Source organism: Tupaia chinensis, unplaced genomic scaffold (genome assembly GCF_000334495.1).
Source record: "Tupaia chinensis unplaced genomic scaffold, TupChi_1.0 Scaffold000180_1, whole genome shotgun sequence".
Taxonomy (NCBI): Eukaryota; Metazoa; Chordata; class Mammalia; order Scandentia; family Tupaiidae; genus Tupaia; species Tupaia belangeri.
In genome coordinates, this window is record NW_006159655.1 from 1,545,098 (window position 1) to 1,560,051 (window position 14,954).

Below are 14,954 nucleotides of genomic sequence, written 5' to 3' on the forward strand. Positions count from 1 at the left end.
TGAATAGATGATAGAAGGAATGTGCTATGACAGAGCCTGGCAGACAGTAACTATTCAGGAAGCCATTTTTCAGCATTTATAACATCACTTGGAATATGTCATTCATGGGGTGGGTTGGACAACCTTTCAAGTTACTCATGCATTGATTCACTCATTCATTCATTCAGTTCTCTTCTAGGTGCTCCATGTAAAGGTTAAAAAAAATAAGGATAATTCAGGGTCAGCTTGTGGGCTGGTAAGTTCAGGTGGCTGGATCTCACATGGCTGATCACATGATTTGAGCACAAGTGCATGCATGTACATGCATGCCCAAAATCTTGAAAGGAGGGAGAGATGGAAAAGGGATTATGGCGTAACTATTCCCCATGCTGGAGTGGGGGGTGCTTTCTCACTTTTCCTCTCCTTCTCTCTGGAGAGTGTACTCATCCTCTGGCAAATTAAAAAGATGAAAGGATAATTTTTTTTTCTCTCAAGAAGTTATAGTAGAGTGGAGGAAACAAAATATGTATACTTAGAAGGATAGCACAACTGGGAAATAATGCAATGACTCTTGGCTTCAAGCACCTGCTACGTAGCATAACACTGAGTCAGTCTTTTTCTTTTGAGTTCTGCCATAGGGCATGTGCACTCTCCGCAGAGAAGAAAGACAGAGAGCTATGTATAGAGGGAAACTGGGATCAGCAGTTGGCGTAATGGCTATGTCACTGGACTCCCATGTAGTCGACTGTGGTTTGAGTTCTGGACCTGGTGGCTTAAACTCACGCCAGGCGCATGTGCATGTGCACCCAAGATCCCGAGAGGAGAATGGAGATGGGACTCTGGCGTGGCCATACCCCCTGGGGGGTGACTTCTCATTTTCTGTCTCTCTTTCTTTGTCTCTCTCCTGCAAAAATTTTAAAAATAGAGGGAAATTAAGAAATCACCTGTCTGGGACTGGGGGAAATGTCTATGCTGTGATCCCCTCTCTTCTATTTTCTTCTCAGGATTCTGGGTGTGCACACACATGCAACCAGCCTGAGTCTTAAGCCACCAGGTCTGGGACTTGAACTGCTGTTGACCATATGGAAATCCAGCCGCCCTGACCACCATGCCATCTGCTGGCCCCCTGAATCAATATTAATCCTCTTCAACCCTATGCTACGCCATCACCCCTTCTCTTCCATTCTCTTCTTGGTATTTTTTTGGGGAGGGACACATGCACATGTGCCTGGCACGTTTTTCAAGCTGCTGAGCCTAGCACTTGAACCACACTATGAGCCGTGTGGGATCCAGCCACCTTAACCACCATGCCCCAGCTGGCCCAATAGCCAAACTTTTCATAGGTCTGATTAGGTGAGTCAAAGACTAACCTGCTACTCTTTTTTTTTTTTTAAGAGAGAGATTTTTGCTAAAAGGTGTGTGCAGTCACCAGAGAGACAGAAACAGAAAGGAAGAAATCACTCCTCCAAGGGGATGGCCACACCGCAATCCCTTCTCCTCCAGTCTCCTCTAGGGATTTTGGGCACACATGCCTGGATGGGTTTTATGCCGCTGGGTCCAGGACTTGAACTTTGGTTGACTACATGGGAGTCCAGTGACATAACCATTATACTACCTGCTGATCCCAGTCTGCTACTTTTTATATTTTGACCTCAGACTCAGACTATTAATAAAAATTTTTAAGTAAGTCATTTTATTGTATTTATTATAGAAGTATTGCATGCTTATGAAATATATGATAATCAAAAATATGTTTAAAATCCCTTTAAGTCCATAACTCGGTAACAATTACTACGAGAATACTGACTTAAATCTTTCTAGATTTTTTCTTTATTTATAAACTAAATAAAGATTGTTATTGAAACAAATGAGATCATATAGTTTCATGTAAACCTTTTTCCTGATATATTTCCATATTAGGTAAATATAGGTAAACATTAGTTTTCATTGCTGTATAGTATTCCACTGTTTATATGGAACATCTAATGTACTTTCTTTTACAACTCCCACATTGGTGGATATCTAAATTTCTTCGAGTGCTTTTGATACCTAGTGGCAAAACACCTGAGAAAAGCTCGAACTATTCACACTCACCAATCATGTATAGGAGTGCATGTTCCTCCATTACATTTTTCAAAATCTTTCAATCTTTTCAATATGGGAAATAAAAAGATCTCATTTCAATTTTCACTGCTTTTCTTATCAGTGAAAGACTTTTCATAGTTTTTTCCATTTGTAATTGTTCTTTTATGACTTTTCTATCCCATTCTTTACCACTTTATTATTGCTTTGTCTCTCTCTGCATATGAATGTGTGTGTGTGTGTGTGTGTGTGTAGAAAGAGAGAAGAAGAGAATATATAAAAGCCTAGAAAAATAAGTAACAAAATAGTAACACTGGGTATCTCTGGGTGGTAGACTTATGGATGGCTTTTCTTGTTCTTTTTTAAATTTATAGTATCTTTTTTCACAATTAACACATGTTATACAAGTAACAAAAATTCTGGGCAAATGTGTATAGCATGGTAATATGTTTCTGCAGAAATCTGGTGTGTTACACACTGATCGTTCTGGTATGGAAGCTATTTTCTAAGCAGCAAAAATACCAGAGCTCTAGAAATGGCCTCATGAAACTCAACTGATATAAAGATTTAAAAAACATATAAAACATTATTTATAAGATTTTGGCAGGCTCGTTAAAAGTTAAACAAAAATGTATTATGTGACCCATAAATTATACTTGAAGGCATAGATCCAAGAGAGATGAAAACAAAGGCCCATATGAACACAAATGTTTATAGCATCATTGTTCCTGAGAACTAGAGAGCAGAAACACTCCAATTGTCCATCAACTGGTGAAAATATAGACAAAATGAAGTACATGCATACACTGGAATATTGATTAACAATAAAAGGAGCACAAGACTAACATATGCTATGACATAAATGAACTTCTAACCACGCTCATTGAAAATTGAAAGGAGGCAGATGTAAAAGACTGTCTATATCTAGAAATGTTCAGAAAGGCACATCTCCAGAGATGGACAGTAAGTTAGCTGTTATCAGAGACTAGATTGGGTATGAGAGAGGGAAATAGGCAGGAGAAATCCCTTTGGGATGATAGAAATATTCTAAAATTAAATTGTGGGTGATGGTTGCATAGCTGTAAATAAATGCATTGAATTCCACTTAACAAGAGTGAATCTTATGGTACATAAATTATACCTCAATAAAATGTTTTTTTAAAAAAAACTAAAACATATCATTTAACATAAGTTTATGAGTGATATATTTTTCTGTAAGTTGTTAAATTCACAAGATTGTTAAAATGTACCTTTCCAATTTTGTCTTTTCCATTTATCTTTTCAATTCTGTCATATCAACATGTAATATATTTTAGAATCTTTTCACCTCCTTAATTTGTGGATAAGAAAAACTGGTTTCAGTAAAAATTTCAAATTTTAGAGCCCTCCTTCCCCTCTAGAGTATAGTTAGTAACATAGTCTGTTCTCAACCTAGCAGAGAGGCATAATTCTGAATGTAGGACAGAAATGTCATTGAGGAACCTGAGACTGTTCCAGAAAAAGTCTATGAAGGAAACACCAAGGCATAGTGAACTTATTTTGGAATAACCAACAATGTTGCCTGGTTCCAGTAAGACAACTGAGAGTGGAGGCAAACTTTTTGCTTATCCAGTCCCAGCTAGGTCTATCTAGGCAGTTTGATTAAACAAATATGCCTGCTGATAAGTTCCGGTATGTCAGTTTTTACTGAAATTTGCCCAGAAGGCTAGCTCCTCTCTTCTTCCTGCAATATCAACTTTTCCTGTGAAAGAGAAGGCCTGACATATTTTTCAGGTGTTGTAGGTATTCACATATCTTTATGAGTTGCAGGTCCATGGCAGAATTCAAAGGTCATTTATTAATCAACACTGTGCAGTATAACCTGCTAAGTGTCCCCATTATCCATCCTCCTTGTTTCCCTTTGGTACTAGAACCTTGAGCGTTAGCAGGGTATATAGCTGGCCAACTGCAGGCTACACATCCTGGCTTCCTTCACTGGGAGGTGATGCACGTGCTAAGTGCTCACCGAGCAGAAGTGATGTGTGCAACTCTGCCTCTCCCCCTCCACGTCCTCTCTTTCTTCTCCCTAGAGGCTGGAATAAGAGCATGGGACACTAACACAAGAAGTAGTGGAATAATGACACAGATGGGACCTGGGACACTGAATAACTGTGCTGAGCAGAACTATCTGGACCACCAACCTACCTCTGGACTGATAGACATAGGAGAGAGGCTAACTTCTGTTATTGTTTCATTTCAGCAGAGAGCCCATACCCTAAATAAAATCCTTGGCTGGGCATCAGAAAACCCTGTACCCTAGTTCTACTTTGGCTTCTAGCAAAGGCTTTCAGTAAATCGCTTCACTTTTTTTTTTTTTTTTGGAGAGATTTTCACTGTAGGGCGCGTGCGCTCGCCAGACAGACAGAGAGAGACATAGAGACAGAAAGCGAGAAATCACCCCCCAGGGTGGATGGTCACGCCGCAATCCCTTCTCCTCCATTCTCCTCTAGGGATCTTGGGCACGCATGCACACGCGCCCGGCGTGAGTTTTAAGCCACCGGGTCCGGGACACGAACCGTGGTCAACTACGTGGGAGTCCAGCAACATAGCCATTACGCTAACTGCTGGTTCCCAATCGCTTCACTTTTTTGATCATTAGTTTCTGCACCTTAAATTAGGCTGGACTGGAATGGGAATCCTAACTTTCGATAAGCTAAAGAACCTTCTAAGAACAATGCTTCTAAATGCATATAATAAAATACATGACATTATAAAAGAAACAATTACATTGAAAATATAGTCCCAATCACAAACCCTGTGTACCCTAGTTAAGAAAATTCTATTTGGTCAAAGTGTCTATGACTTTATGCTTCTATTTACTGCACGAGAAATAAAAATTAGTAAATCTATGTAATTCATCAAAAACTGAAGATATAAAGAAGGTGCCTGGGATCAATAAATAAATTTGAATACAAATTTGTACTGTCAAGTACATACTAAAGAGTAAATCCCCAAATAGCACATCCCTCTTCTGTGGCGTCTTCCATAAACTGAAATGGTTTTCTGTAACACCAGGATTTATCACCTCCTCTCAAATGCCCAATTGTATTAGTGGTTCATGTAAGATGAAGAAAGTCCTGATACTGGGGATAGTAATAAGGTCTGGAAACCAGTTACCTTTGGTTGAATTGCCTTTTACACTGGCTCTAATTTTACTGAAAATTAATATTTCTATACCAGATAATCCAGAAGAATTTTCAAATGGCTCTTTCATCATTACGAAAACATGTTTAAACAGATCAATGTGGCCTTGGCGTTTTAAATATTGTGTGTTCTGCATTTTGCTAGGTCTTACCTCGAACAAATACGTAAGCGCTGTATTGTTCATAATATTCTCCCATTCGCACACGGATTGTATAGAGGCCTTCATCTTCTTTGTTGAGATGAGAAAATGTCAGTGTTGCCCGCTCTCCACTCCAGTGCGTTTGCACCCATTTTGATGGAGAAACAGGTGCCCCTAGAAATAATAATTTTTTAAAAAGTAAGCAAATTAAGTTATTTTTCCTCCATTATTCCTTTCTTCCATTCTCTCCCTTAACGTTTTTTTTTTTTTTTTTTTTTTTTGTCCTGAAAGCAATTCGACTATTAGAGGAAGTCTCTAGGTCTTTAAGTCATTTTGCCATTTAGTTAAACTATAAATATGTATTTATAGTATATGTTTTTATTCTGTTTATATTAGTGAAAATACTAGGCCACAAGTGAAGGGACCAGAGACGGTACATAATTTGCGAAACCCATGCAAAATTAAATTGTAAAGTCCTTTGTTCAAAATGGGAGTCCAGCAACATAGCCATTACGCTAACTACTGGTCCCTACACAATTGTATTTTAATGTTTCCTCTACTGTGTTCTTTTGGTGGTCATAACGGAAACCAAAAATGACTTTAGAATTTGTATATAATTCAGAATTTGTATCTTAATTACAAATTCTAATTTTAAAACCATCCTTCTTGTTAGTAGTTGGTTCATCCAAAGTTTCATATAAAAATCAGGCTCATCTGTACCCAATGTTATAATCTTTAAGATCAATTTGTTTTCTTTTAGGTTTTTACCACAGGGTTCCTACACAAGCCAAAAAGAAATAGAGAGGGAAAGTGAGAAGTCGCCCTCTGGGAGAATGGCTGCACCACAACCTTTTCTCCTCCATTCTCTTCTCAGGATTTTGGGCATGCACACGTGTCCAGCATGATTTTCAAGTTGCTGGGTCTAAGATTCAAACCATGGTCGGCTGTGTGGGAATCCAGCATCTTAACCACCAGACCACCTGCTGGCCTGATAATTGGTGTTTTTAAGCCTTAAAACAAAAGACTCTAGACTTGGGACCAGCAGTTAGCATAATGGCTATGTCACTGGACTCCCATGTAGTTGACCGCAACTCGAGTCCTGGACCCGGTAGCTTAAACTCACGCAGGCATGTCTGCGTGCGTGCCCAAGATCCCGAGAGGAGAAAGGAGGAGAAGGGATTGCGGCGTGGCCATCCCCATGAGGGGTGATTTCTCGCTTTCTGTCTGTCTCTCTCTTTCTGGTGAGTACACAGGCCATATAGCAAAAACCTCTCAAATTAAAAAAAAAAAAAAAGCCCTCTAGATTCGTCAAAGAATTCTAGTAATTACCTTATGTGCTTTATTGCAATGTCTATATGTACACTTTTATTTCATATTTTACTGACAAAGCTTACTACCTGATTGCCTGCAGTACCTGCCACTGTGCTCAAGCCAGGGAGTTAAAATTTGTGCAGATCCCACAGACATTAGTTCTGGGAATAAACAGGCAAGTTGGCTTCCCACTATAGGTCCCTGCGCTACCTGCACATGGAGCTCCTCCTCTTCTCTGGAGCCAAAGTTGCATTGCTAATTCCAATCTAGTCCCAGGTTCTGTTCCCAGTCATCACTTTGGAACCCCATGATGGAAGTGTTGGGGTTCCAAACGAGAATGCTTGTGTGTGTACTAGAGGGCATGGTCCCCTATTTAGTGAGCATACTGTCACTGCCCAGTGTGCCCCTGAGTCTGGGCCTCTCTGCACTGCCACTCAGCATATCTCATCTGATCATCTGTGCTCCATCAACCCAGTGGACTCCATGTTTAAAACCCAGATTCAAAGATAAAATGATTATGAATTTCAAGATGTTGTCAGCAGAGCAAGCCCAGGTCCCCTTCCAAGAGTGTTTCTATGGAATTACACAGTGCTCATGCCCATGAAGTCAGCCCTGGAAAAGACCTAAGAAAGTTTCAGTCCAATCTCTTTCATTAACTAAATGTGCAACATCAGGTAAGTCACTTAACTTCTCTAGGCCTTAGTTGTTTTTTTTTGTTGTTGTTGTTTTTCATAAACAAAATGGAGTCTGAACTATCATTAAATACTTTATAGGAAATAACACAAAGCATTGCCGTTAACTACTTTTCTCTCCTATTTACAAAAATATTTTTCCAAAGTTTATTTTACAAACAGTAAAACAGAAAAATTACATGATAATCTTACTAATACCCAGAATATCATTTTTCATAACAAAAAAGAAAAACAAACAAAACTTTTTGAACATAAAGTAGGTGGTCCCCACAACCTTTCAGATTCTGCAATCTGATCTTCTTACCATTTCTGTTCTGGGATTTTAACATTTTTAAGAGTTTTAAAATATAATCCTCTCTAGAAATAAATGTGGTAAAGACTTTAAGATGAATTAGAAGGGCGTATGAGAGTCTCCAGGTCTATTGGTCGTTCTTGCCACAATACACCTACCAGCTAGAAGCTAATGGGACTACCGATCAATAGGTATCTAGGGGAAATGTGGTTCCCTACGTTTCAGTGCTTTTTTCACTACCCAGGCATAAAAGGACACAGATAGGTTGGAGAAAGTACAAATTTTCCCTTTGGGTTTTTCTGTTTCATTTTGTTTTGTTTTTTTACATATTAGATCTAATGTTTCAGTAATTTAAGAGGCAGCTGAGGGTGGTAAAAAGAGCTCAACTCTTACAACGCAAACCACCAGGTCTGGAGATCTCAAGAGGCCTGCCTGGATTCGGGAGTGTGGTTTAGGACAATCCCTATACTCACCAGTTTCAATGTCTTTGTCTATTGGATAATCTGGTATAGAAACTCAGTATATTTGGGTCTAAGATTTATGACGCTGTTTTAGAGAAAGCATTATTTCTTGGTCCATTGCTTCAACTAATCAATTTGTTTCAATAGCTTTTTTTTTTGCCTCCTTTCATTACCTAAACTTTAAATAGACTTCAACCCAAATTTCATACCAAAGTAACTTGGCTCTAGAACCCTCTGCAGTGAGGTTAGGCTAGATGGAGATCTCAGGCAGTCAGGCCGAGTCAGAGCAATGGAAAATGGAAAGGTTTTGTTTCTGTTCAACCAGCCTCAGATATAATAGGATTTAAAATGAAAAGATCATTCTAACTACTTTTTTATCCTTATGGGATATCAGCGTAGCTCACATATTCTGTATGTAGAATACATTTATCAGAAAGTTCAAATTTATAAAGAGCTGTTACTATATTAGAACAAATGTGCCAAAGTATGAATGTCCTCTTAATTTACTCTTCTGGTTCATTATGATCAGGCTTTTATTGTTTTATAAGGTTATGTGTTCCTTTTTTTTTTAAGTTTCATATGATCTCTATGGTAGAAATAGTAAGTCTATGAGGAAGGATATTTCACCAAAGTGAATGTGCAAAGTTAACACATAAATTTTACAATTCTTTCCACATATTATGTAATGATAAGAAAATATCACCTCCAGAAATGTACCACAAAAGTGTTGCTACTTCAATACTTATGTAAAAACATTTTGGACTCAGCCGCGGTGGTACACAGGTAGTGTCACCACTGGGGAAGTTGGAGGCCTGGATTTGGTTCCTGGCCAACCCCAACATGCCAGATACAGTGGCACACACCTGTGATTGTAGGTAATTGGGAGGCTGGGGCAGAAGACCCACAGTGAGACGATGTCAAAAGTACTTACGTCTGTCTCTTTCCTTTTCACTTTTATCTTTCATTTCTCTTTCCAAATAAAGCAAAGCAAAACAAAACTTTTTAAACATACAGTAGGTGGTTCTCTCTACCTGCCAGATTCTGCAATCTGGTCTTCTATAAATAAGAACCAAAGTGAGAATTTATTATACAAACTTACCATTTCTGTACCACTGGATCTCCGGCTGGAAATGTTTAATTTCAGGAGTGATGACTACACGGCAGCCCAGGCTCATTGTCTCTCCCTCTCTCCCAAAGGACACATCAAACTTGTCATCAAAGTGGATCTCAAACTTGGATGCATAACCATATGGGGTCACAGCAACTGGGTACGACAAAAAACAAATACCAGCAATTTGTGGTTGATTTTTTTTTTCTTCATCAAAAAGACACAAGCATTTTAATAAGCACAAGCAGAAAAGCATTTGCGACAAAACTGATTAAATGATTTATTCGGGTTAAAATTAAGTCCTATATAAATAGTATGTAGAACATACATAATATATCATTTGTATGGAAATTTCTTGCTTCTTGCTTGGTCATATGAACTAAATGCTTATTTTTATTAATGTCATAAATAGAACTTAAAGGGTTTGGAAATTTCTTGCTTCTTGCTTGGTCATATGAACTAAATGCTTATTTTTATTAATGTCATAAATAGAACTTAAAGGGTTAGGTTTAATGTCTTAAGTACGAATTAATAACATATTTAACCTAGAATTAAATAGTGACCTGCAATATAAGCATTTTTAAATTTTAGATTTGGAGTTCATTTAAATTCTAATCTTGCCCTCTTGGGACAAAATAGCCATATGAATTACTCATAGAAATAGAATTTTTCAGCAAGTTACTTCAGTTTCTTTAGAGATCAGAGCAAAAAAAAAAAAGAAAATGAAAATGAAAAATATATATCTAATAAGAAATGTCAATGGGAAAACCAAAACGTTTAAAATATTATAACTTTAAAAAGATTGTTCTCAGATATATCTTATTCATAGATGGAGTAAATGCCTCCATCATCTACTTTCTTAGATTTTACTCTCTCTCAAAGAATGGGGGTTAGGGGTTAGGAAAGAAATGACTGTCGATGGGTTACTGTATACCAGATACATGATGTTTGATAGGTCATCTACTCCGTGCAAGAATTCCATGGCATAAATAGTATTCTTTTTCCCTCTCTTTCAGATGGAGATTTAGAAGTTCACAAAGGTAATGTTCAGCTAATGCCAAGATTGTGCAGGTAGTACATAAAATTGAAATGCTCCCCCGTAGCTTCCAAACTCCAAAACTTAGACTCTTTCTCTTCTATCTCATCTCTCTTCCTAAGGCCTCTCATTAGTATTTTTTGCAAGAATTATGTATTTAATTTTATTTATTCATTTATTTTATTTATTTATTTTTAAATAATTATTTTTTAATTTAGTTTTATTTATTTATTTTAATTTGACCAAAGATAGGCAGAGTGAGAGAGAGCGAGGGAGACAGAAAGTGAGAAAGTAAGCCACCAGGTCCAAGACTCAAACTGTGATAGGTCATGTGGGAGTCCAGCACCCTTAACCATCATGCCACCTGCCGGCCCCTCATTCATTTGTTTTGATTTGACCAAAGAGAGACAAGGGTGGAGGGGAAGTGAGAAAGCAAGCCACTAGGTCCACAACCTTAACTGTGGTCAGCCATGGGGGAGTGTCCAGTGCCTTAGCTATCACACCACCTGCTGGCCCCAGGGCTCTCATTAGTATTAACTCAAAAATGCAAGCCAACACTTACTGAGTTCAACTTTTGCCAAGTATGGTTCCATGTATTTAATAGCTCTTAACTCAATCCCCATAATAACCCTTCCAGGTAAGTACTATTATTATGTGTTTTATAGAGGAGGAAACTAATGTGTGATGGGGCTGCATAACTGTCCAGATTCACTTGCAGAGTCAGAGCCACCTGCCAGGGCTATGTTAAGAACCTGTGCCCTCAACCTGTACTGACTTGATTTGTGTGTTCCTAGACAACTCACCAACAGTGAAATAACTTCTCTGTGAGGCACATTTCCCAACTGCCTCATTTTTATGTGATGATGTTCTACTGAAAAGAAATAGAGCATCTACTTGATCAGATCCCTTTTTTGTCGTTGGAAGGCTCAGCTGGTTCCAAAGCTGTCTTATGGAGTAGAAATGAGGCATATGAGGAGACTCTGTAGTAAGCGGATATTTCAGACCCAATGGGAAACACAAATAGGCTACCAAGAAGTAGACCCTAACTTTCTGTTTCTGAGATTGGTCTAAGATGCTTGAGATTTTTTTGGGATTCAACAGGAAGCCATCCCAGCGTAAACGGCCAGAAGACAAAGCACAATTCTTTTGTCACATCCTTGACCATTTGTTTCATGTACTTTCCATCCTGGGAAAAGTGATTTAAGGTATGATTGGACAAATCTGTGGGCCAAATCTGAACTGCCTCTTGTTTAGTACCATTGAGAATGATTTCTAAAGTTTTTAATGGTTAAAGAAAGTCAAAAGAAGGATAATATTTTGTGACATGAGAAGTCACAGGAAATTCAAATTTCAATGCTCATAAATAAGGTTTTATTGGAACACAGCCACATTCATTCATTTACCTGTTTATGTCTACTTTTATGTTACATAGGCAAAGTTGAGAAGCTGTGAGAGAAACAATACAATCCACAAAGCCTAAAACATTTCTAATCTAGTTCTTTACAAGGATGTCTGCTGACCCCTTGTTTAAAATATACTTTAGAAGGATAGCCAGTGGCACAGTGGTAATGCAACACTCTGCAACAATGGTCTCACATTGGAAGGTCCCAAGTTCACTTCCTGAGGTCTTCTTGTGCACATCATGCGTGCATGTCCATGACTGGAGATAGCTGAGGTTGAGGGTGGATTGTGTGCAAAGGCCCTATCTCTCTTTGTCTCTCTCTGTTACGGGATAATAAAATAAAATAAATACAGTTTAGAATTAGACCAGGTTACACCTAGCACATGTGTGTGTGTGTGTGTGCCCCAAATCCTGAGGGGAGAATGGAGGAGAAGGGATTACAGCATGGCCACTCCCACCCCCAGCCCCAGGGGGTGATTTGCTTTCTGTCTCTCTTTCTCTCTCTGTCTCTCTGGTGAGCACACATGCCCTGTAGCAAAAATCTCTCTTAAAAAAGAAAAAAGATTTAGACCAGTTTACAAGTCCCTATTATACCATTATGTGTAGTCTTGTCCCTCTATTTAACTTTGCTAAACTGTTTCTTTACCAGCATAACATAAATAAAGCTTCATAAGATTTTAGGGACCATTCAATGAGTCAATACACATAAAATGTCTTAGGGTAGTATCTGGCAAAATTGATTAATACGGGACCAGCAGACGGCATAATGGTTATGTAATGGTTACGCTGGACTCCTGTGTATTTGACTGCGGTTTGAGTCTCAGACCCAGTGGCTTAAAAACGGGTGCTGGGTGCATGTGCATGCATGCCCAAAATCCTGGGGGGAAAATGGAGGAGAAGGGATTGCAATGTGGCCATCCCCCTGGAGGGGTGATTTCTCACTTTCTGTCTCTCTGTTTCTATCTCTCTTTCCAGCGAGTGCATGCGCCGTATGGCAAAAATCTCACTCTCTCAAAAAAAGAAATCAAGGGAACCAGCAGTTAGCGTAATGGCTATGTCGCTGGACTCCCACGGAGTCGACCACGGTTCGCGTCCCGGACCCGGTGGCTTAAAACCCACGCCGGGCGCGTGTGCGTGCGTGCCCAAGATCCCAAGAGGAGCATGGAGGAGAAGGGATTGCGGTGTGGCCATCCCCTCTGGGGGGTGATTTCTCGCTTTCTGTCTCTCTGTCTCTCTCTGTCTGTCTGGCGAGCGCACGCACCCTATAGTGAAAAACCTCTCAAAAAAAAAAAAAAAAGGAAATCAATACACACATACTAACTGTTAGGATGGAATCAAAGGTAGGGAGCTTTGTGATATTTACCAGAATATTCCAAGCATCTGAGCTAATACCTAGAATATAAGAGGTGCTCAATAGATATTACTTGAACACATGAATATGAGCCTTCTGTTTTTTTTTAGGAAAAACTGCTCTCGATTCAGGAATCAGAGAGGTCTCTGTAAGGTTGAGCAGTAAGAGGATTAAGGTTGGATCTGGGTTTTGAGAACTTAGCTTGACAAAGAAGGAAAAGGCAGAAACCTGGATGATGGTCTGGCTGTAGGAATGAGCAGGATACATTCAGAGGACTGTGAAGTGATCGAGAGGACAGTCATGGGGACAGAAGGTCAGTCACAGATGCAGAATTTCCAACTATTCTCTATCAATACAAGTGAAGCAAGAGAAGGACATGGTTTGGGATGTGCTTCTCTCTTGCTTCCACCTTTATCCCCTCCTACCCATGGTAGATACCAATGATTATAACTTGGAATATTAAAGTTAGGAATCATTGCATGAAGTCAACAAAGTGAGTCATCTTCTAAGAAACTAACCAGTGAAAAACTGACTGGCTTAGATGGTCCAGCCTTGACTTTAAGAGGCACATGGACCAGTGGGAAAGACTGACACCTAACAGTGTTATAGATGTTCTGATGAAGTGCTGTGGCCCCACTGGGGACACCTAGACCTCACTGAAGGGGGAACAGGGTGGTAGCAGGGGTCAGACATGATTTCTCAAAAAGATAATGCTGATCAAGATACTTAAAGATAACAAAGAATGATTTGATACAGCCCAGGCTTATTTGTGTTAAGTGTGGGGGACAGGTAAATTACTATGCCCAGGTTCATGTAACTTTTCTTAGTGTAACCCAGAAAGATTTAAACGCATTTGGTTGTTGTGGGACACAGATAAGGATTTTTACTTGTTGATGGGAATGTGTACAATAATCTCAACTGGGCTGGACTGAGGTGTATATCATGCTGGGTAAAGTCTCTTCACAATCTAAATGATGTATAGTGCTTTAATATATAAATAATGATTTAAAAATTAATTTAAAAAAGCATTTAGTTGTTTTAGCTCCTCACATCTGGGCTTTCATAAAATCAGAACAAAGCAATTAGATGTAGAAAGAGAATAGTGACCGGCCCAGCTGTGGCGGCATGCACTGGTGAGACATTGCTACTCTGCAGGCTGAGGCTGTAGGGGACCTTGGGTTCTTTTTCTGACCTACCCTACAAAAGCTGGGTGCAGTGGTGCATGCCTGTGGTCCCAGCTAGTTTGGAGGCTCAGGCAGGAGGACTGTAACAGAGTGAGACCCTGTCTTTAAAAAAAATTATAACCAAAGAATCTAAAAACAATAAAACTAACCACGGTCACCTAGTATACTGTAATATCTTATAAGGAGTATGCATTTATTTCAGCATTATAGCATAGCTTATTACACTAAATTTTACATAGAGACTAGATATAACAAATATATTTTTAAACTTACAGCTAAGGGGCATGGTGGAAGCCCCAGCATGAAAGCGAGTCTCATCAAATTCTCCCTTATATCCTAGAAAAGAAAGGCACGTGAACTGCTTGGTGACTTATTAGCGATGACAATAAATTTTTGAAAGAGCAAAAAACACTTGGAAATGAAACAAATTCAGCAAACCTACTCTTTACCACAACAGAAGCATACGCTGAAAGCTCTCCTTTAACATTCATTGCTGAGGCCCGGTATTGAGCTGTGTCTTCAAAATCACATCTGAAAGGACAGATGGAAATAAAGGAATGACAATTGTAGTGACAGTCCTTATCATGACAAGCTGTTCTATTAGGGAACTCTCTGCCCACATGGCGCACTGCAAATCACTGACTAACACATGGCTGGACTCCCACGTAGTCAACCGCGGTTCACGTCCCGGACCCGGTGGCTGAAAACTCATGCCAGGCACGTATGCGTGTGTG

General features: G+C 39.2%; 1 protein-coding gene across 2 annotated transcripts in view; it reads right to left on the minus strand.

Annotated features, from left to right (window-relative positions):
- Nucleotides 1–14,954, minus strand: part of MYOM1 (myomesin 1) — a 176,755-nt gene that overhangs the window by 99,005 nt on the left and 62,796 nt on the right. For both annotated transcript variants that reach the window (XM_006146486.3, XM_006146485.3), the window contains exons 7-10: nt 14,663–14,751; nt 14,494–14,556; nt 9,239–9,403; nt 5,396–5,557 (exon numbers count right to left, since the gene is read on the minus strand). In XM_006146486.3, coding sequence (XP_006146548.1) covers nt 5,396–5,557; nt 9,239–9,403; nt 14,494–14,556; nt 14,663–14,751 — 479 coding nt within the window. The remainder of the gene's footprint in view (nt 1–5,395; nt 5,558–9,238; nt 9,404–14,493; nt 14,557–14,662; nt 14,752–14,954) is intronic.